At 37.1% G+C, this 21,380-nt stretch overlaps 2 protein-coding genes across 2 annotated transcripts; both read right to left on the bottom strand.

Moving 5' to 3' along the window:
• Positions 1 to 97: 97 nt before the first annotated feature.
• LOC140841209 (proteasome subunit alpha type-5) lies at positions 98 to 3,028 on the bottom strand. Its single transcript, XM_073208471.1, has 10 exons — positions 2,971 to 3,028; positions 2,805 to 2,850; positions 2,635 to 2,716; positions 2,453 to 2,533; positions 2,031 to 2,144; positions 1,840 to 1,941; positions 1,375 to 1,433; positions 733 to 835; positions 463 to 528; positions 98 to 370 (listed from the first exon to the last, which is right to left on the bottom strand). The coding sequence occupies exons 2-10, from the start codon at positions 2,816 to 2,818 to the stop codon at positions 278 to 280; spliced, it is 714 nt and encodes a 237-aa protein (XP_073064572.1). The 5' UTR covers positions 2,819 to 2,850; positions 2,971 to 3,028; the 3' UTR covers positions 98 to 277.
• A 1,885-nt stretch (positions 3,029 to 4,913) lies between these two features.
• Positions 4,914 to 8,288, bottom strand: LOC140841206 (uncharacterized). Its single transcript, XM_073208469.1, has 5 exons — positions 7,927 to 8,288; positions 7,236 to 7,836; positions 6,414 to 6,909; positions 6,254 to 6,335; positions 4,914 to 5,208 (listed from the first exon to the last, which is right to left on the bottom strand). Exons 1-5 carry the CDS (start codon positions 7,981 to 7,983, stop codon positions 4,984 to 4,986), a joined length of 1,461 nt encoding a protein of 486 aa, XP_073064570.1. The 5' UTR covers positions 7,984 to 8,288; the 3' UTR covers positions 4,914 to 4,983.
• Positions 8,289 to 21,380: the final 13,092 nt, after the last annotated feature.

The following is a 21,380-nucleotide window of genomic DNA, read 5'->3' as shown; positions in this document are numbered from 1 at the left end:
TTTCAGGTTAATAACAGCGTGAGGATTATGCTTGAGCATGTTTCCGTGTAAGCGGACATAAAGATTGGAAAAACAATTGCTGTTATCCAAGACAAAATTATAGAAGTAGGTCAACAAATTCGTTTTACTGAAAATAATGTTCACACCCTTCAATGCAATTGAATCTCAAATGGTAAAGCCAGTAGTGATACATGAGTTTTTAAACTGCCGTTATAACGACCCAATCGACGAAATGAACACGGAAATTAAGCACGGATGGATGGACTCGCCCGTTTCATCACAGACGGCTGATGACTTCTTCAACTTCAACAGGGGTGTACAGATGATAAGTAGGCGCCACCTTAGCAATGTCGACGTTGTTGGCTGTAACCTGATATCAATCGACAGCGCTCAAACCACGAAGAAAAAATTCGAGCATGAGGTACAAAAATAGAATCTGCATGCATCTCAAAAGTAGCATACCTTTTCCTCCATAACTTGCTTCAGGATAGAAAGCGCAATAGTTTCTGCTTCTTTCAGAGTAAGATCCTGAATCGAGAGAATAATTTATAACATTAGATTTGAACATGCTACTTTGTTTTGGAATCTATGGAATGGGTGGTATAACCTAATTAACAACAAACTATATTCTTCTTCCTGAAAAAAGTGCGCTCAAATTTGAGATAACAAATCAAGCAAAATAGATTTGAGCTCATAGCTATAAAGTTATTGCCAAAATGAACTGGTAACAACCTTGTTAAACTGCTCCTGCAAAGAGCTATCAGCACCTTCAGAACCTGACCCAATGGCTTTAGCATTGCATTGCCAAAATGTGCCAGACGGATCAGTGTAGTATCTGTGCACAACAAATCCCTTATAATCAACTTTCTCAAATGATTAACGAGATAATTCAACAAAAAACTTAGAAAAGAAATGTCAATCTAGAATTTCACAATCCGAATTACGAAGTGAATAAGCAGTTGATGATAACTGAAAATAATTGAGTGAACTTTCTAAATTTTGTTTGAATATAGGCAAGGGAGAGAATGGAGATCAATCATAGTCACAACATCAATGGTCATCAAATGGAATAATATTATTCAACTGAATTTCAACACCGATAGCCAAATGCAGCAAAAAAAGCAGCTGCGCCTATTAACTTCTAGGCTTGCCATTTTTTCAGTCACAAATTAGCAAATCATTAACATCCATAACTTCTTGCTGATCTTTTCACCATATGAAAGGTTTCAAGAAAGTGCTATCTTTCAATAATAATGAAGTCAAAAGTTAATAAGATCACATTACTTCTTTGATATACAACAAAACAATAAATACAAAAGAATCAAGTTATAGACATTGCCATTGCCAGCAATTCAAAATAAAAGCTGAACTTACAGGCTGGGGCCATTCTCATCATGACCAGCAATGAGAAGAGACACACCAAAAGGCCTAGACTGCAGGGAAAAGAAATAAAAAAAAAATAAGAAACACGAGATTTCAAATACGGATGAACTTGGCAGAGGAACAACAAACATCACTCAAGAAATTATTTAGTTAGTCACTGAATTTTGTTACACATAGGTTGTGAGGCTATAACAAGATATAATTAGTACTTGACTACAAGTAGACGGCAACTCAAACTGTCAAACATCATTACAAAAGGATGTATTTTTGAATTTGCTATATCTCAATAGTGCTACTCAATCGATGATAACTTTGCTGTCAGTGAGGCATAAAACAGATATAACTTCTAACAGTGTATACATATTATAAAATGAGATTGCAATAAAAATAACTGAACTCTTGGACAACGAAAAACTCATATACAAAGGATCTAAACAAACATGAAAAGAGGCTAACCATAGATTCTTCGTCTCCTTCACCAAATCGCAAGGCAAGATCACAGAGAGCTTGAGTAGTGGATTCAACTGTCATGGGTTCACCGTACGAAAACCTATGATTCTAGAAAGTGGAACTGAGCCGGTTAGTAGTTAAAGCCACAAACACAATGACAGACTATTAAAAAAGAACTTAGTAAGGCAAAAAAATACCTGGGTTTCAACTCTTGCATGTTCAACCAGGGTACGCGCATCAGCAATCAAGCCACTCATGGCACACCCAATATGTTCGTCAATTTCCATAATTTTCTCCACGCTACTGGGTTCCTGGAAGCCATTAAAATATATTATTTCTTTACCTCCCACAAGATTGCCAAGTTATAAAATACCCAGTCTAGTTCTTTATTTTAGATCATCATGCTTTCAACTAAACCAGTAGGAGAATTTTCAAAAGACTTGGAAAACATAAAGAACAGATCCATAGCCGATCTTTATGCAATTTTCACAATTAGAGTTTTTTCAAGTGAAACTTACGCTTCTGCAACTGCAAAAGGTGGATCCTAGTTTTCCTTAAGCACCACTAAAAACCAACAAAAGAGAATGAAATTCGCTTTCGAAAATAATACTGCGCATACCAAAAGCGGCGATGTGATACGCTTCTCTACAGCAAGCACGACCCCTTCCTTAGTCTTCACTCCAATGGCAGTCGAACCCAACTGAAGCAACCACGCCATAATACACATTATACAAAACTAGAAATAACCACAAAAGTCTTTAAGAAAACAATTTTAAAATACAAATCAGCATCAGCTACAACCTTGATAGCTTCGATTGCATATTCCACTTGAAACAACCGGCCTTCCGGAGAGAAAGTATTAACTCCTCTGTCATATTCAGTCCTACAACAAAAAAATACAAAAATTAGAAAAATCACAATAGAAACCTCAGAAAACCATGATTAAAAAGCTAAACAATAAAAAAATTAACCTTGTGAGGAACATTTTCGATGCACAATTTGGGGTTTCAAAATTCCCTGCGGAGTTGTTGAGTCAAAAGCTCAATAATATAATCGAAAACTGTATAATTTTAGAAGGCGCGATAAAATGCAAAAAAAAAAAAAAAAAAAGGTGATCTGAGGAAGAAGTTTCTAACCTGGATTCGACGACGAAGAATGATGTGCGAAGAAACGATTTACGATGAATTTTATTTCGGCTGATCAATTGTGCTTGGGCAGCAAGACAGAGGAAAATCGATGGGCCGAACTGGTTAATTGGGCTCCAACCCAATGGGTTTTCTTATTGGGTTTTATATACTTCTTAAATAGAGAATGCATTCGGCCCAGATTATTAATTATCAACCCAGCCCACGTGCTTTCCTAAACTCAGAAGACCCCAACACAAGTGTTCCTTTGAGAGATTTGTCAATATTACTCATCTCAAAATTGGCTCTAGCCCTACAAGAGTCAGGTATCATCATTGGGCAGGATCCAGCTTCCGAGTCCAAACATACTGATAGGAGTCCGAACTCATAGGCCTGAACCTATGAATCCCTAATAGGGCCGATCTCCCCAAGCCCGTCTACTAGAGGCCCGAGCTCACTAAGAGGTCAAGAATTCTAAACCATGACGCGGTTAGAGGATCGAAAGATATTTTCATTACTATATAAGGGGTCTCGATAAATATGTGGTTTGATCAAATCTAACCAAGATAAGACAAGAGTCTTAGGCGTCATCAACTGTCGCAGCCGCCATGGTCATGGAGTCCCACTAGTTGAGGTCTCCTATCTCAGGTAGGATTCTACCCAGCAAGAGTCATACTCTAACAAGGTAATTTGCATCTCCTGCCTCTATAAATACTAGGTATTGATCACGTTTTAACATTCAGATTCTATTTCTCACTTAACATTATTATATCTCTATCTTAAATTTGTTTTTTACACTAATTTAAGCATCGGAGGGTTATGTCAGAGTTTCTGACTCTCCGACGTCCCTAATCCCTATTTCTATCTATGGAGAGCCTAGAGTAACGACTCGATCCACTTAGCTGCGAAGATTTGAAAAATACTCTCTAAACTGAACTCGAGATAAAATTTTGGTATTACAGTATGTTATTGCACCGAATGTATAACCATCGATGCACCGTGTGACTCGTGAATGGAAATTAAGTTGATGATGTATCCAGCAAAATATATTTCGTATAACTTATGCTGCCAGATTGTGTCTATTAACAGGACTTTTATTAAATATTATATAACATAAATATAATAAAAAATATCTGTTATCCACCAAAATAAAAAGATAATAAAATAATAATAAATGCAGATATGAGATAAACCACTTTGCAGACTGCAAAGTAACCCAAAAGCCACATTTTTGTATAGTAAATTTTGTTGTAAGCTTTACAATCTGTGTACGTAAAACACAGTCCAGACTCTGCATCTGTCACTAAGATACAAAAACTTGTGTGTGTGTGTGCAACAATATATAAATATATGTCTGTATGTATATATCTTTCCATGTTTGCCCATTTCAGAAATGTATCTTTCCTTTGTGACACTGTGTGTGCTGTGTTTTTTTCTAGCTACATAATTGTCAGGGCTCTGCTTTTAGGTGATTGGCCACCACAGCAACCAAATCGGAAGTCTTGCAGTTTCAAAATCAAAAGGGTTGTTAAAACACAGCTAAAATAATTTTATGGGATTTTTACTTTGTATTGTTGTAAGCAATTTGTGGCCGGAGTCTACAAGATTTGTTTGATGTTTTAGTTGATAAATGGTTGGAGTAATTAGTTAGGACAATATCTAGGTGACATAGATTTTGTCCACAGAGCTTCTGAAAGATTAAAGATTCAAGAAAATCCGAACCCCACATGAAATAAAATTTCATTTACTGCAGAAACTCTGAATCATTCAATAATTTTTTTTCTGAAAATTATCTGCTGTAAATTTATAAAAGCAAGTTCTATACCTGACATTCAGGTTCTGTGGTAAATAGAAAGCATTAAATTACATTCACATGGATTCTGCGCAATTAAATTCATCGTTTCTTATCAAAATTCTTGAATATGTAGTGGAATAAGGTACTTAAAATGATATGGCTTTTGCAAATTAAAATCTGAAACTTCTTGCATTTACTCAAATATAACTGCAGAAAAAGTACATACGGTGCCTAAATATGATATTTATTACAAGGGAAGCAGCCACAAGATTTGTCCCCTGAATGTTTTGAGTTGACACGGTTAACCCCTTTACGAGCTTGCTGTCCGGTTTTAAGGATTTGTTCCGAATGCTGAAACTTGGCTTCCGCTCTCCATTCTTCGGCTTTCCGATGCACGTCGGCCATCCTTTTCATCAGCTTTTCTTCCAAATCCGATTTCATTTTCTGTATTTTAACCTGAAATATAATATTTAATATCACGTAGTTCTTGAAATTCAAAAGATGAGCGCGTGAGATAAACCAGTCAAACGAAAACTGTGGGATTCCCTAGATCATATTCCTTTTTTGTTTTACAAGGTTCTTGAATTTTGTTAGAAGCTGGCATTGTCTTTTGTTTTGTCAGGACCCCAAGAACTAGGCACAAACTAATAAAATAATGGAGGACTCCTTATCTGTTAGGCAAAACATTTCCAAGATCAAACCATATTATATTTTTAAATGACCACAAATAAATTTCCAGAGTTGCTATTTTTAAAATATAGGTTCCCGCAATGTAAAAGGGTGAGGGATATAATAATCAAAGACACCAACTTCATAGAATTCTGCAAGCAATGCACATGAGTTCATCTAACAAGACATTATAATATACATATTTGCAGGAAGTACTCACCTTTTTCTTACTTCTCAATTATACAAGTATTAATTTATGTGTGAAGAGAATAAGACTAGCACGGGGAAGGAAAAGGGTGTCCAATTCCAACTCTGGTGGGTGGCTCAATGTGGATGAAGACAAACAAAATCTTGAAAAATAATCCAATCATGGTCAACATTATTCAGCCATCCCTAATTACATATCAAGGTAAATATAAAGGATGATTCTCATATTCAAATTGTGCTCAACCTAATACCAAAGCTCAGTGTTTGTTGTTTTCTGTCAGATAGTGTGCCTTCTTGATTCCATGGCAGACTTGTTTTATACTTATACCCAGTATAAAACAATTCACAAGTTTTCCTTTGTGACAACAACATTTTTGCCAAAACTTTGTCATAACAACTATGTTGTCTAGTGTGAAAATTGATCCTCATATAACAAAAATAAGCGGTGTAAATGATACAATCTAGAGTCGGAGTTTAAGAATGCGACTGATTAAATGAGCCTTGAAAGAGGATGACTTGTATTTCAGAGGATATCAAATTTCGAAATTTCTCATTTTTTTGCCCCACCACTAGCCATTATGACTACAAACACATGTGGAGGATAAAAGATTATAAGAAGTTCTACCTCAAGTTTCCTTGATTCTGCTTCTGCTTTCGCACTCTGAAGGTTCACCCAAGCTTGGATTTTCGCTTCTTCTCTTTGGTACCTGAATTTAGAAACGATCATAATTAATATTTCCAGCAAGGATATAAAGAACAAATGTAGTGAGTGGCATTTCATCTACCTAAGGCAGCTCTTAGTGTTTTCCTCTTCATCCCAAACACAAGTTCTTGATCCAGAAACACTTTTCCGAAACTCACAATTCATTTCAAAATGCCTCAAGCTTTTCGATATGTCCTCCTCCTCTTCCTCTCTCGAGCTCCAATTCAAAGCGATGGTATCATATTTCGACCCATGATGTAGTTTCGCTAAATGACACTCTTGAAATTGTGTTATATCAATGGTATTTGAGCTATCCATACTAGCCATGGATAATGGACCAGATCGATCGGCGGGTGTGTTGTGGCGAGCAGGTGATGTGCTTTTGAATGGTGTTGGACATCTTGAAGTCGTAGAACTTCCAAGAGGAGTCATTTCTGTGCCAATATCTCTATGTTTCACCTCATGTGTACGGTCATCCATTGACTTCTCGATCGAATCTCCAAACAAAAATCCTTCTTTCAAAGGGTCCAAGTCTCCAAATTTTGGACATACTGGTTTCACCTCATTTGTGAATTTATCTACATTTGCAAAAGATGATACTCCGATGGATCAGTCCAAGTTAACAACTAACAAGTCTAGTCAAAGCTACAGTAAGCATTAACAAGCTACCACTTTGGACAATGAATGTTTCTTATTATAGTTATATATAATCAATATCAAATTTTAAGTGTTACAAGTATTAAAGGTATCCCAAATTAAGCTAGATTCGATTTTGAGTGCCAAACTTAGTGTTACAGAAAAATATCCAACACATTGGCCACAGTCAATAAGTCAATATCACACATTGAGGCTTTTCTAAGTAAAAGGAAAGGTTAAAACACTGTTGGGACAAAAGGTTTCTTACCTTTTAGGAGTAAATCTGCTGAAGCTGAAAGCGAAACCCCATTGATAGTTCTGGTTGAGTTACGGTGATGGTCCAGTACAGAAGACCCATGAAAAGTTGAAAACACTTTGGAAACATTTTCCTCTGCAGTAACCCTTGATTTTTCTGCAAAGATCTCACCTAGCTGTGGCCTGTACCCACTGGATTGCTTGGAGAGCATTCTCGAGGGCTCCAATGGCTTCAACAAGCCATGACTATTATGAGCAGGAGAGTCAATGCAAGAACTCCCACTCACCAGCCATTTTTCAGCATCATCCCATTTTGAAGGGACATTTTTTCTTGAAAAATTCCCAGTGCTGAAGCTGAAAATAGGCCTCCCAGGTGTGGGTGGAGCTTCCAAACTCCTCCTTGTTGCAGAATTCTCCCCATTATCTCTATTTCTCTGAGATGACATTTCCAGAAAACCCCTGGTTTCAGCTCCATTGTTTGCCACTGGAAATGACTTGACAAACTCAGAGGTTTCTTGGAGATTCAAATTGCAAATGGGGTCTGAAAAAGAATCCAAAAATGGGTTCTTTGTGCTTGTGTTGCACAGTCCATTAACACCCTCTACCCCTCCTCCCTGAATCACAAAACCCATTTTTTCTACATTAAACCACAAACATTATAAAAGAAAAAAAATACAAAACAAACATGAGAAAATCTCACTCACCCCATTGTAAGCAAACAAGACTGAAGCTTCCGAGTACTTTTTGTTATCTCTATCCATTTCTTCGATCTTTCATCAACAATTTCCACTCACAATCTTAGAGCTACACAAAAACTCACTCACAAGATAGTTGACCGGGGAGAGCTGTGTTGCTGGAGTAGGGAAAAAGTTAGCGACAACTGTGGAGTGTCTTCGAAAATACTGTTGAACAATGACTAACATGCAATGTACGACAAAAACCTCACACAGCAAGGGGAAGTCTAGTGTGGAGGCTTGCTCTGCCTATATGTAGTTGGGCTTGTGATCTCACTTCTTGGGGGGAATCAAAGGTGATATCTTGATTAGGAAAATTATTTAATATTTAAATTTTTTTCATCCAAAAATATTATTGATATTCTCTGCTTTCCAATAAAGTTCACGTAAACATCCGAGAATATTGAGATTTGTTCTTTTCTTTTTTCACATTCTGATTTCATTAAATTTCCAAATTCTTTTATGCTTCATGATGTTTAAAAAAATTTTTTGTTCAAATATAAATTTCATAATCTTTTGTGGGTTCAGTAATAAGTAAATTCTTGAAAACGAAAAAATAAAGATATTTTTTTTGCTGGATAAAACAATCGAAACATGACACTTGAACTACTGTACGATTTAAAATATTTGAATTACTACGTTGCTATCACTAATATATTTTTGTATCAAAGAAATTTTTGTTGGGATTGTGTATGTTACCGATGCCGCTATTGTTTGAAAAGACGCGAGGGAACGCTTCGATGAAGCTAATGGATCAAAAGATATTCTTTATACATCGATAGATTCATGCAAGGAAATAACATTTTTTCTGTGTATTATTCCTTTTTGAAACAAGTAATGAACGAGTATTTGTTGCTGCTATCAACAATAGAAATTACTTCAATTTCGCATGGGGATAAACGATAGTTATGTGCGCATTAGGAGCCAAACTTTAATGATGAGTCCACTTTCTACTCTTGGTTAAGCATTATGTAATGTAACGCTACTAAAACCGAATGCATTCATAATTAAGTCTTAATTAAACATAGATCATATCCATAAAATTATAACACAAGTTTAAATATATATAAAAAAAACATGATAAAATCCTCAAAAACTGAGTCTCGCCTAATCGATGTCGTGTCCCCATTGCTTGTCTGACCTAAGACCTCTCTCGTAAGAGTGGGTGTTCAAGATTAAAAAAAAGGACATGAACGACTTAATCATCTAATACATAAATACAAATATACTGGGTCATATATATGCATAAGAGTATGCTCAGGTGATCAGAGATCAAGTACTAGCATTTCATGATCAGTCTAGAGATGACAAAGTATGCAGACAAAGTGTGCAGTCTCAACTCTATCATAGCAAGAGCTGAATCCCACAATTGATCGAGACGTGGACCTACAATATCTTGAGTCACCTTAGAATTCTATCTTGTCATATCAGTGGATGACTAACAGCAGCCAATCGTCCAAGAAAATGATTGACTGTTCTTGTGAATCAAGGTTTATCTCTAAGGATAAAATGATCAACATGATATCATACGATACAACATGTATATTATGACAATAAAACGTGCATCAAATAATGACAAGTAAATATCAAATAAGTAGGTATTTCTGTCCATTGGTTATCTAGTACTTATGTACTTCTAAATAGTTTTGGAATGCCTACGCGCTCTGATTCTAGACATTCTCTAATTCTAGACATTTCAATAAAAGGAATATATTACTAACCAAACAGATGTGCATATTCTATAGTGTGCTGAAACTATTATATCTAGTACGCACTGTCTAAGATTACTTCGAGCACTACTTTCATAATTCCTAATATATCCCTAGTATTTACTAAATGTTTTCGTATTATACTTTTGTCCGTCGTTAACCCTTTGGAGATGCTCTGATTTTTATACCTATCCTCGCCAACTGCTCCTTGAGTCATTGCTTGCTTCAAAAGTGTCCTGACGCTAAACTTGCATTCCGAAATTCTTAATTAGTCTAATATAATGCTAGAGCCGAGAGAACATCTAAGAGGTTCACTTAAGGGAATGAATTCAGCTACGATTTATAGGATGAAATTTGGGGATTTTTGAAGGTCTGAATGTGTTGATTTATCATTCTTGGAGCTGGCACCTTATCAGATATGGGTCATCAAAATGTCCGAACTCACTTCGGCGGGCCCGAACTCATTCCAGAGTTGTGAGTACTTATTGGAAAGGTCATAGCAAGTTTAATTGCTATAAGTTGATGGGTTACACTTCGGGTCTTCATTTATATGATATAGTTGGTATGTTACACCTTGGTTCATCATTTATATAAGGGAAAAGTAAAGGATCAAATCAGGTATTTGATAAGGAATCTCAATAAAAGGGGTGACAGTGTGGTAATGCAAAGCTCCTTTAGAGATTGATACATCTCATCAAAATCATATGCATGAAAAAGTTTTTACATCAGAGAAATATGCAACCATTCAAAAGCTTCTTAACAAGGATAATTCATTTGTTGAGCTTATCATTACATTTGCTAACATGACAAGTGACACAAACCTATCTTATAAGAGGTTTTGTTTAAATTGGATTGTCAATAATGGAGTGAATGATATGGTTGCCAAACATGTAGTTTTTTGTTAGAGTATGTGTCCAACGAGCCAATTTTTAGTTTGGTCTTTATTGACTTTTACGTAAAAATAATCTTTATTTTAATAATAATTTTCTATGGTTTTATCCAATTATGACATTTATTTTATATGTATATCATGCAATCTGTATAGATAAAATCCTTGAATTTACTATAAGTACCATAAGGTCTACGAGTCTAGTGGGCCATGAAATTCATTAAGAAGTTAATTGTATATTATAAATATATTCCTAGTCGATTCAACCGCCTAAAATAAGGATAAAGATCGCTCGAGCTTGAAACTATCATTTGTGATTAAAAAGCCACGTTTCACTGTAAGGACATTGGGATGTCCATTCATACAGATGAGTGATCATTTGATAGTCGCTGAACAACCCTATCTCGGACCATCCAAATAGGTTATCATTTATCAAATAGAATAGTCTGCGGTTATGGTTGAACACCATTAGTCCTCTAACCCGGGATAACATAGAAGCTCTGCGTATAGCATGTACTTTGATCATTTTACCGACTCAATTGAGGGTCATCGGGTGGTTAGATTTGGTATAGTTTTGAAATATGTAGGAGTAAATATATTGTAGTCGGAGATTCACCGCTCTCCTATAGATGAAGTTATCATATGTGGATATGATGAGTTAATAGTGCAAGGAGTTTCTGGCCAGAGCAAGACATATGTTTTAAGGAAATGTGTTTTCTTAATTGCACATATGATGTCACTAGTATTACTCAAAGATACATCACATCGTTAGCCAATTCATTTGCAACTCTGGATGTACCAATTTTTGCATATTCGATAGAGCATATATGAGTTGAAAGGACCAAACTGTATGCTAACAATAAGTTACTGGTTCTTGCAGGCACTCTCGGCGATACCTAGGGGAACATGGGGCGATGCTACTAGACGCTTTTAGCATGATCTGATTGGTGCAATCGGACTTGAGTTCTGACGTTCTTAATCAAAAGATTGATGAAAATAATGAGACTAATTAGAGTACTCTCGAATAAGGACAAATATTGTCTGGAATCACATAAAGTTGTGAAACCACCGCTAATTATATCCTTGAACCATTAAGTGTTACACAAGTATTGAATTATGTGTTTCCGTTGAGATAGTCAAATTCAAGTAGTTGGATTTGATGAGTGTAGCTTGATGGAGATCAAAGAGATTGTTTATAAAGGAGTTTATAAGTGGTTTTTATTATCGGAATTTAAGCATATAGGACATCTAAGAGGTCTGCGACCGGGGTAAGTCCATTTGCCCTCATCTTTGGCCACGATGCGGTATGACCATTAGATATTATGGTACCATCAACGCGAGTGGCAAAGCGGAACGAACTTTCCCCTGAACACTACAGTGAGGTAATGCTTATAGAGTTAGAAGAGGTTGATGAATTGAGAATCCAAGCATATAACGCGTTGTTGTTGTAAAAGTAGAAAGTGGCAATGATATACAACAAAAGGATGAACAAGAAAAGATTCCACGAAGGAGAAACTGTGTGGAAAACCATACTGCCCCTGGGGACAAAGGACAAAGACTTACCCCGAATTGAGAAGGGCCATTTAAGGTGCACAAGATCCTGGACGGGAATGCATATTGACTATCAAGTTTAGATGGCCAACCACACAAAAGATGCATAAATGGCAAGTATCGCAAGCCGTATTTTCCAAGTATGAGGAAAATAATAGAAACAAGCGAGTGAGTAAAACAAACAAGGATGCTGATATCCAGAGGGGAGTTGGCCTTTGGGGCCACTTTGGCTCTGGCTTGAATAATGAGAATCGGAGTTCATAGTATCCTTTGAGCAACTCGAAAGGAAGCCACATGGGATGGGATTTTAGGCCATCGAGACATGACTGGAAAGAGTTCAGAAGGGCGTGGAAGTTTGGTTTTGATATAAGAATAGGCTTATTGTCCACTTTTGTATATGCTTAGTTCTTTATTTCGAGACGTCCTGTGATGTAGCCCTTAAGGCCACTGAGGTGAATATCCGTTGTTTATAATTCCACAATGAAATTGATTAGAGGAAGTGGGATATTATGCCACTTTCATCATTTTGAAGGTACTTTGTTTCATTACGGAGTCGGCCTTATGGCCACTTATTATACATGCATTCGGTTGATATTTATAATGTTCTTATGGTACGAGAAATCATGATGAGGTAAACCGTAATGCCATTGTATAAATTGGTTGTTTGCATATGCATCGACAGACCCACGAAGTAGGCCACTTAAAATATGGCAAGAAAGAACTACACAAAGCAGGGAGTTGAGCTCGCCGGGCGGAACAACGAATAATAAAGGAAGAAAATAAGAAAACAAGAGCATTATTCGAACCACGTGAGGACCCAGAAGTTGACTTTGGTGTAAAAATAGGCTAACTGACCATTTTTGTATGTGTTTAGTTCTCTGTTGTAAAACTTTGTTTGAAGTAGGCCTTAAGGCCACCAATGTAAATATATGTTGCTTATGATCAAATGAAGTTGGTCAGTAGGCCACTCTTATCATATCAGATGCATTTGTTTTTGTTACGGAATCAATTGGAGAAATAATCACGAGTGGGGAGTTTTTAAGCCAACATATTGGTTTATGAAAATGAGTGGATTATTTGGGTCGGAGTATAAGAATCAACAAAAAACTTCTCCCCCAACAAACATCCAACATCAAATTCAATTCATTTTCATCTCACATCCATCATCCAACAACCACAACACCAAACAAACAGTCAACAAATATAAAGCGAAGCCACCGCATGCAAGAAGAACAAGTAAACGTGTATGTGAGAAAGGGGTCCGACTGAAGTGCAAAGCATATACGTGTATGTGGGAAATGAGTCCGACTCAAGTGCAAATGCATATATGTGTATGCAAGAAAGGGGTTAGACTGAAGTGCAGTGCATAAATGCTAGTGACGAGGAAGTCCCTTTTGAGTGGATGCATCATGTAAGAGCACGTAAGAGTTGAGAGGTACCTGTGTTTTAAGAAACCCCAAATGACACCAAGGCTTAAGTGTCGAATGCAACAGAGAACTGAGGCCAACCCATGGACAATTCTCAATCCACGCCACCTGCTAAGAATAAACACGCCATGCCCATGAAAATAATTAGTACATGACCTTGGTATAGGGATTCAAACTCTTTTCTCGAATACTTCAAGACTAATCATACAAAGCAGGAAGGATAAGGATTGGCATCAGATCACATGGAAAGAGCAGAGGCGGTGCTCGTAGCGCTGGATTCAGATAGGTGCACCCATGGGAAGTCTTGGGCCGTACCACGTCTTTGGGCGACAACGGGGCCGGTAGCAGAGAATGATCGAAGAGCTTGAGGGCGCGGCAATTGAAGGGTGGGGAGAGCGAAGGGCGACGTTCCTCCACACTAGCAGTGAAGAGTAATCGGACGAAGGGGTGGGAAAGAAGTTGAAGAAAGCGGGCTACAGAGTTTGAATCTGAAGCGTACGTGAAACCCAAGAGACAATGATTTAAAGCCCAATACAAAATGGATAGGGTTGCTCGGCCCAACACTGCAAGCCCAAGTCACATGAAAACAATTGTGGGCCGCTACAAATGGATGAGTTGGAACTGGGCTAATTAACAAGCATTTTGGCCCAATGGCAAATGCCTGTGGGGGGCAATTGTTTGGACTAAAAATTAAATTAGATAGGCTCAGTTAAATTATGCAAGCTCATCAAACATAGCATATCAAACAATATCAACTTAAACTGATCACAAGACGTTGAAAGGGAGGAGGTCATATGAAGAAAGAGAGAAGAATCGTGGGATAAAATGCGGAAGAAGATATATCACGGGGGAGTGGAATAAACCGTAGGATTTAAAATATTTGAATTACTACGTTGTTATCACTAATATATTTTTGTATCATAGAAATGTTTGTTGGGATTGTGTATGTTACCAATGCCGCTATTGTTTGAAAAGACGCGAGGGAACGCTTCGATGAAGCTAATGGATGAAAAGATATTATTTATACATCGATAGATTAATGAAGAAATAACATGTTTTCTGTGTATTACTCTAAGTTGAAACAAGTAATGGACGAGTATTTGTTGCTGCTATCAACAATAGAAATTACTTCAATTTCGCATGGGGATAAACGGTAGTTATGTGCGCATTAGGAGCCAAACTTTATTGATGAGTCCACTTTCTACTCTTGGTTAAGCATTATGTAATGTAGCGCTACTAAAACCGAATGCATTCATAATTAAGTCTTAACTAAACATAGATCATATCGATAAAATTATAACACAAGTTTAAATATATATACAAAAAACATGATAAAATCCTCAGAAACTGAGTCTCGCCTAATCGATGTCGTGTCCCCATTGCTCGTCTAACCTAAGACCTCTCTCGTAAGAGTGGGTGTTCAAGATTAAAAAAAAGGACGTGAATGATTTAATCGTCTAATACATACATACAAATATATTGGTCATATATATATGCATGATAGTATGCTCTAGTGATCAGAGATCAAGGACTAGCATTTCATGATCAGTCTAGAGATGACAAAGTGTGCAGTCTCAACTCTTAATAGCTAGAGCTGAATCCCACAATTGATCGAGACGTGGACCTACAATATCTTGAGTCACCGTAGAATTCTATCTTGTCATATCAATGGATGACTCATGGTAGCCAATCGTCCAAGAAAATGGTTGACCGTTCTTGTGAATCAAGCTTTATCTCTAAGGATAACATGATCAACATGATATCATACGATAGAAAATGTATATTATGACAGTAAAATGTGCATCAAATAATGACAAGTATCAAATAAGTAGGTATGTCTATCCATTGGTTATCTAGTACTTATGTAATTCTAAATAGTTTTAGAACGCTTACATGCTCCGATTCTAGACATTTCAATAAAAGGAATATACTACTAACCAAATGTATTTGCATATTCTATAATGCACTGAAACTAGACTATCTAAGATTACTTCGAGCACTACTTTCATAATTTCTAATATATCCCAGTATTTACTAAAGGTTTTCATATTATACTTTCGTTCGTCGTTAACCCTTTGGAGACGCTTGATTTTATGCCTATCCTCGCGACTGATCTTTGAGTCATTGCTTGCTTCAAAAGTGTCCTGACACTAAACTTGCATTCCGAAATTCTTAATTAGTCTAATATAATGCTAGAGCCGAGAGAACATCTAAGAGGTTCACGTAAGGAAATGAATTCAGCTACGATTTATAGGATGAAATTTGGGGATTGTGGAAGGTCCGAATGTGATCGCTACATGTTGATTTCTCATTCCTGGAGCTGGCACCTTATCAGATAAGGGTGATCAATGTCGGCAAGACAACAAAGTTGGGCAGCTGAATTTTAAACGTGGTGATTGGCAATTGATTTGTCAAAGTTGGTGCAGCAGAAGGAAATTTCGCTGAAATATGAATACGCGTTTTTAACGCGTATTCACACGGACAAAGGGATCTATAAATAGAGCTCCCCCTTCATTCTGAAATCATCCATTCTTCGAGTTTTCTCTCATCTTATAAACATTTGAGTGCTTAGTTCTATAATATTTGTGAGGTCTTTTGTTCTCCTGTATTAAAAGAGTGTGTGTTCTCTTTGGAAACACAGTGTGTGAGTTGTACACCACAAAATATTATAGTGGAATTCTTTTCATCTTGCCCGTGGTTTTTACCCTAATAATTTTTAGGGGTTTTCCACGTAAATCTCGGTGTCCAGTTTATTCTTTATTTTCGGATTTTATTATCTCAAATTCCGTACGTGGGACCAACAAGTGGTATCAGAGCCTTGATTTAAAATTTATTAAAATTCTGAGTATGCTCTGTGGTTGCAGTCTAGACAGATCTTCCACATCATAAAATATTTTATGAGATTTTTTATTTAAGGCGGATTATTTTGTCCAGTCTACCAAATCGTTGTAGACATAATGGCGGGCAGGTACGAGATAGCAAAATTCAACATAAACAATTTTATGATGTGGAAAATAAAGATACGAGCAGTTTTAAGAAAGGAGAATTTCTTGGCAGCTATTGGAGATAGACCGGTGGAGATTACAGATGATGGAAAGTGGAATGAGATGAATGATAATGTCGTTGCCAATTTACACTTGGCTATAGCGGACGAAGTATTGTCAAGTATCTCTAAGAGAAAAATAGCCGAAGTTACCTGGGATACTCTGACAAAGATGTACGAGGTCAAGTCGCTACACAACATGATTTTCCTAAAGAAAAGGTTTTATACTCTTAGGATGGCGGAATCTTCATCGATGACCGACCATGGGACATAAAATAGGGGAAAATGAACGTGCGGAGCTTCTACTTCAAAGTATACCAGATTCATATGATCAACTTATCGTCAACATAACCAACAATATTCTTATGGGCTTTCTAAGATTCGACGATGTCTTAACTGCGGTTCTCGGAGAAGAAAGCCGCTCAAGAATAAGGAAGATAGGTTTGTAACTTTGAAGCAGGCAAAGGCTTTGCCGATGATAAGAGGAAGATTTATGAACCATGACTCCAGTGGGAGCCAAAGACGAGGTAGATCAAAGTCGAGAAGTAAGAAGAAAAATATTTACTGATTTAAATGTGGCGGTAAAGGGCACTTCAAGAAAGAGTGTATGAGTATCGAGAAAGTTCTCAAGGAAATGTGGTCAGTACTTCAAGCAGTGGCGAAATATTATTCAGCGAGGCATCAACTGTTGCAGAAGACAGACAGAAATTTAGTGACACATGGATTATGGATTCAGGAGCGACGTGGCACATGATGTCTCAGAGAGAATGGTTTGATCATTATGAACCAGTCTCAGGAGGATATGTATTCATGGGAAATGATCATGCCTTGGAAATCGCTGGGGTCGGTACCATCAAAATTAAAATGTTTGATGGAACCATTCGCACCATACAGGAGGTACAACATGTGAAGGGACTGACAAAGAATCTTTTGTCCTTGGGGCAATTGGATGAAATCGGATGCAAAACTTGTATCGAGAATGAGATCATGAAAATTGTGAAGGGTGCGCTTGTGGTTATGAAGGCGGAAAAATTTGCTGCAAATCTGTATGTACTTTTGAGAGAAACACACAAGGAGGCAGAACTAGCTATTGCATCAAATGGTTCAAGAGAAGAATTAACAGTGTTATGGTATATAAAGCTTGGGCATATATCAGAACGCGGGTTGAAAATTCTCTTAGAACGAAAGCTGCTGCGGGACTGAAAAAAGTGTCATTACCCTTTTGTGAGCACTGTGTTACCAGTAACAACACAGATTAAAGTTTGGAACTTCTACTGCCAGGAGCAAAAGTATATTGGAGTTGATTCATTCGGATTTTTTGCAAGCACCGGTTGTATCCCTAGGAGGAGCGAGATACTTTGTCTCGTTAATTGATGATTTATCTAGGAAATGTTGTGTGTATCCGATCAAGAATAAATCAGATGTTTTCCAAATCTTCAAAAAATTCAAAACACGGGTTGAGCTTGATTCAGAATAGAAAATCAAGTATATGAGGACTGACAATAGAGGAGAATATACCAGTGACGAATTTGATGCATATTGTTAACATGAGGGCATCAAAAGACAGAGCGGATGAACATGACCTTGTTGGATAGAACAAGAGCTATTTTGAGGACTGCGAGTCTAGACAAGTCATTTTGGGCGGATGCAGTCAAAACCGTTTGTTATATTATCAATCGTTCTCCTTCAGTGGCGATTGATCTAAATACTCCGATGGAGATGTGGACTAGGAAGCCAACATATTATTCTCATTTGCATATATTTGGAAGTCCTATGTACGTTCTGTACAATGAGCAAGAAAGATCAAAGTTGGATTTGAAATCCAGAAAATGTATCTTCTTGGGTTATGCTGATGGAGTAAAGTGGTTTCGCTTGTGAGATCCTACTGTTCACAAGCTTGTCATCAGCAGAGATGTTATCTTCGAGGAAGATAAAGTAAAGGGAGACAAAGGCACGCCGAATTCAGAAACTACTATTTTTCAGGTGAAAAATAAGATGGACGAAGGTCAAGTTTCTTGTGAAGCAGTACCAGAGCACGAAGAACAAGAACATGTTGAGTCTGAGGTTTCCAGTGTGAGGCAGTCAACTCGAGAGAGAAGACCACCAGGTTGGTTTTCAGATTATATCACTGAAAGCAACATTGCATATTATCTATTATCAGAGGATGGTGAGCCATCGAGTTTCCACGAGACTACTCAAAGCTCGGATGTATCCTTGTGGATGATAGCAATGCAAGAAGAATTGGAGGCATTAGACAGAGATAAAACTCGGGATCTTGTTACACTACCACGTGGGAGGAAAGCCATTGGAAACAGATGTGTCTATAAGATCAAGCGTGTTGGCAATATCCAAGTGGAGCGGTATCGTGCTAGATTGGTGGTAAAAGGGTATGCTCAGAAATACGGCATTGACTTCAATGAGATATTTTCTCTTGTGGTTCGGCTTACAACAGTCAGAGTAGTTCTGGCATTATGTGCGGTGTTTGACCTACATCTAGAACAGCTAGATGTAAAAACGGCATTTCTTCATGGAGATCTTGAAGAAGAAATCTATATTCTCTAGCCAGAAGGTTTTGCGAAAAAAGGCAAAGAGAACTTGGTTTGCAGGTTGAACAAATCTTTGTACAGTTTCAAACAGGCGCCGAGGTGTTGGTACAAGATATTTGATTCCTATTTCATGAGCCTTCGATATAACAGATTGAGTGCAGACCCTTGTACGTATTTCAAGAGGTCTGGTGATGATTATATCATTTTGCTGTTGTATGTGGATGACATGTTGGTAGTAGGCCCCAACAAAAATCATGTCCAAGGATTGAAGGCACAGTTGACTAGAGAATTTGATATGAAGGACTTGGGACCATCAAACAAGATTCTAGGAATGCAAGTTCACCGAGACAGAAGTAACAAAAATATTTGGCTTTCCCAGAAAAATTATTTGAAGAAAGTCTTGAAACGCTTCAACATGCAAGATAGTAAGCTAATATCGACCCATCTTCCTGTTAACTTCAAGTTATCCTCATAGATGTGTCCTAATAGTGAAGTAGAGAGAATGGAGATGTCTCGAGTACCATATGCATCAGCAGTGGGGAGTTTGATGTTTGCCATGATCTGTACAAGACCGGACATTGCTCAAGCAGTGGGAGCAGTTAGTCGGTATATTTTCGGGTTTTCAACTTAAATCTCGGTGTCCAGTTTATTCTTTATTTTCGGGTTTTATTATCTCAAATTCCGTACGTGAGACCAAAAATCAAAAGGTCCGAACTCACTTTGGCGGGTCCGAACTCATTCTAGAGTTGTGAGTACTGATTGGAAAGGTCATAGCAAGTTTAATTGCTATAAGTTGATGGGTTACACTTCGGGTCTTCATTTATATGATATAGTTGGTATGTTACCCCTTGGTTCATCATTTATATAAAGGGAAAGTAAAGGATCAAATCGGGTATTTAATAAGGAATCTCAATAAAAAGGGTGGCAGTTTGGTAATGCAAACATGATTTTTAAATCATATTTCTTTATAGTTTTATACATCTCATCAAAATCATATGCATGGAAATGTTTTTACATCAGAGAAATATGCAACCATTCAAAAGCTTCTTAACAAGGATAATTCATTTGTTGAGCTTATCATTCCATTTGCTAACATGACAAGTGACACAAACCTATCTTATAAGAGGTTTTGTTTAAATTGGATTGTCAATAATGGAGTGAATGATATGGTTGCCAAACATGTAGTTTTTTGTTAGAGTATGTGTCCAGCGAGCCAACTTTTAGTTTGGTTTTTATTGACTTTTACGTAAAAATAATTTTTATTTTAATAATATTTTTTTATGATTTTATCCAGTTATGACATTTATTTTATATGTATATCATGCAATCTGTATAGATAAAATCCTTGAATTTACTATAAGTACCATAAGGTCTACGAGTCTAGTTGGCCATGAAATTCATTAAGTAGTTAATTGTATATTATAAATATATTCCTAGTCGATTCAACCGCCTAAAATAAGGATAAAGATCGCTCGAGCTTGAAACTATCATTTGTGATTAAAAAGCCACGTTTCATTGTAAGGACATTGGGATGTCCATTCGTACAGATGAGTGATCATTTGATAGTCGTTGAACAACCCTATCTCGGACCATCCAAATAGTTATCATTTATCAAGTAGAATAGTCTGCGGTTATGGTTGAACACCATTAGTCCTCTAACCCGGGATAACATGGAAGCTCTGCGTATAGCATGTACTTTGATCATTTTACCGACTCAATTGAGGGTCATCAGGTGGTTAGATTTGGTATAGTTTTGAAATATGTAGGAGTAAATATATCGTAGTCGGAGATTCACCGCTCTCCTATAGGTGAAGTTATCATATGTGATATGATGAGTTAATAGTGCAAGGAGTTTCTAGCCAGAGCAAGACATATGTTTTAGGGAAATGTGTTTCCTTAGTTGCACATATGATGTCACTAGTATTACTCAAAGATACATCACATCGTTAGCCAATTCATTTGCAACTCTGGATGTACCAATTTTTGCATATTCGATAGAGCATATATGAGTTGAAAGGACCAAACTGTATGCTAACAATAAGTTACTGGTTCTTGCAGGCACTCTCGGCGATACCTAGGGGAACATGGGGCGATGCTACTAGACGCTTTTAGCATGATCTGATTGGTGCAATCGGACTTGAGTTCTGACGTTCTTGATCATAAGATTGATGAAAATAATGAGACTAATTAGAGTACTCTCGAATAAGGACAAATATTTTCTGGAATCACATAAAGTTGTGAAACCACCGCTAATTATAT

This window comes from Primulina eburnea, chromosome 9, assembly GCF_022965805.1.
Source record: "Primulina eburnea isolate SZY01 chromosome 9, ASM2296580v1, whole genome shotgun sequence".
Taxonomy (NCBI): domain Eukaryota; kingdom Viridiplantae; phylum Streptophyta; class Magnoliopsida; order Lamiales; family Gesneriaceae; genus Primulina; species Primulina eburnea.
This window is presented reverse-complemented; position numbering and strand designations above follow the sequence as displayed.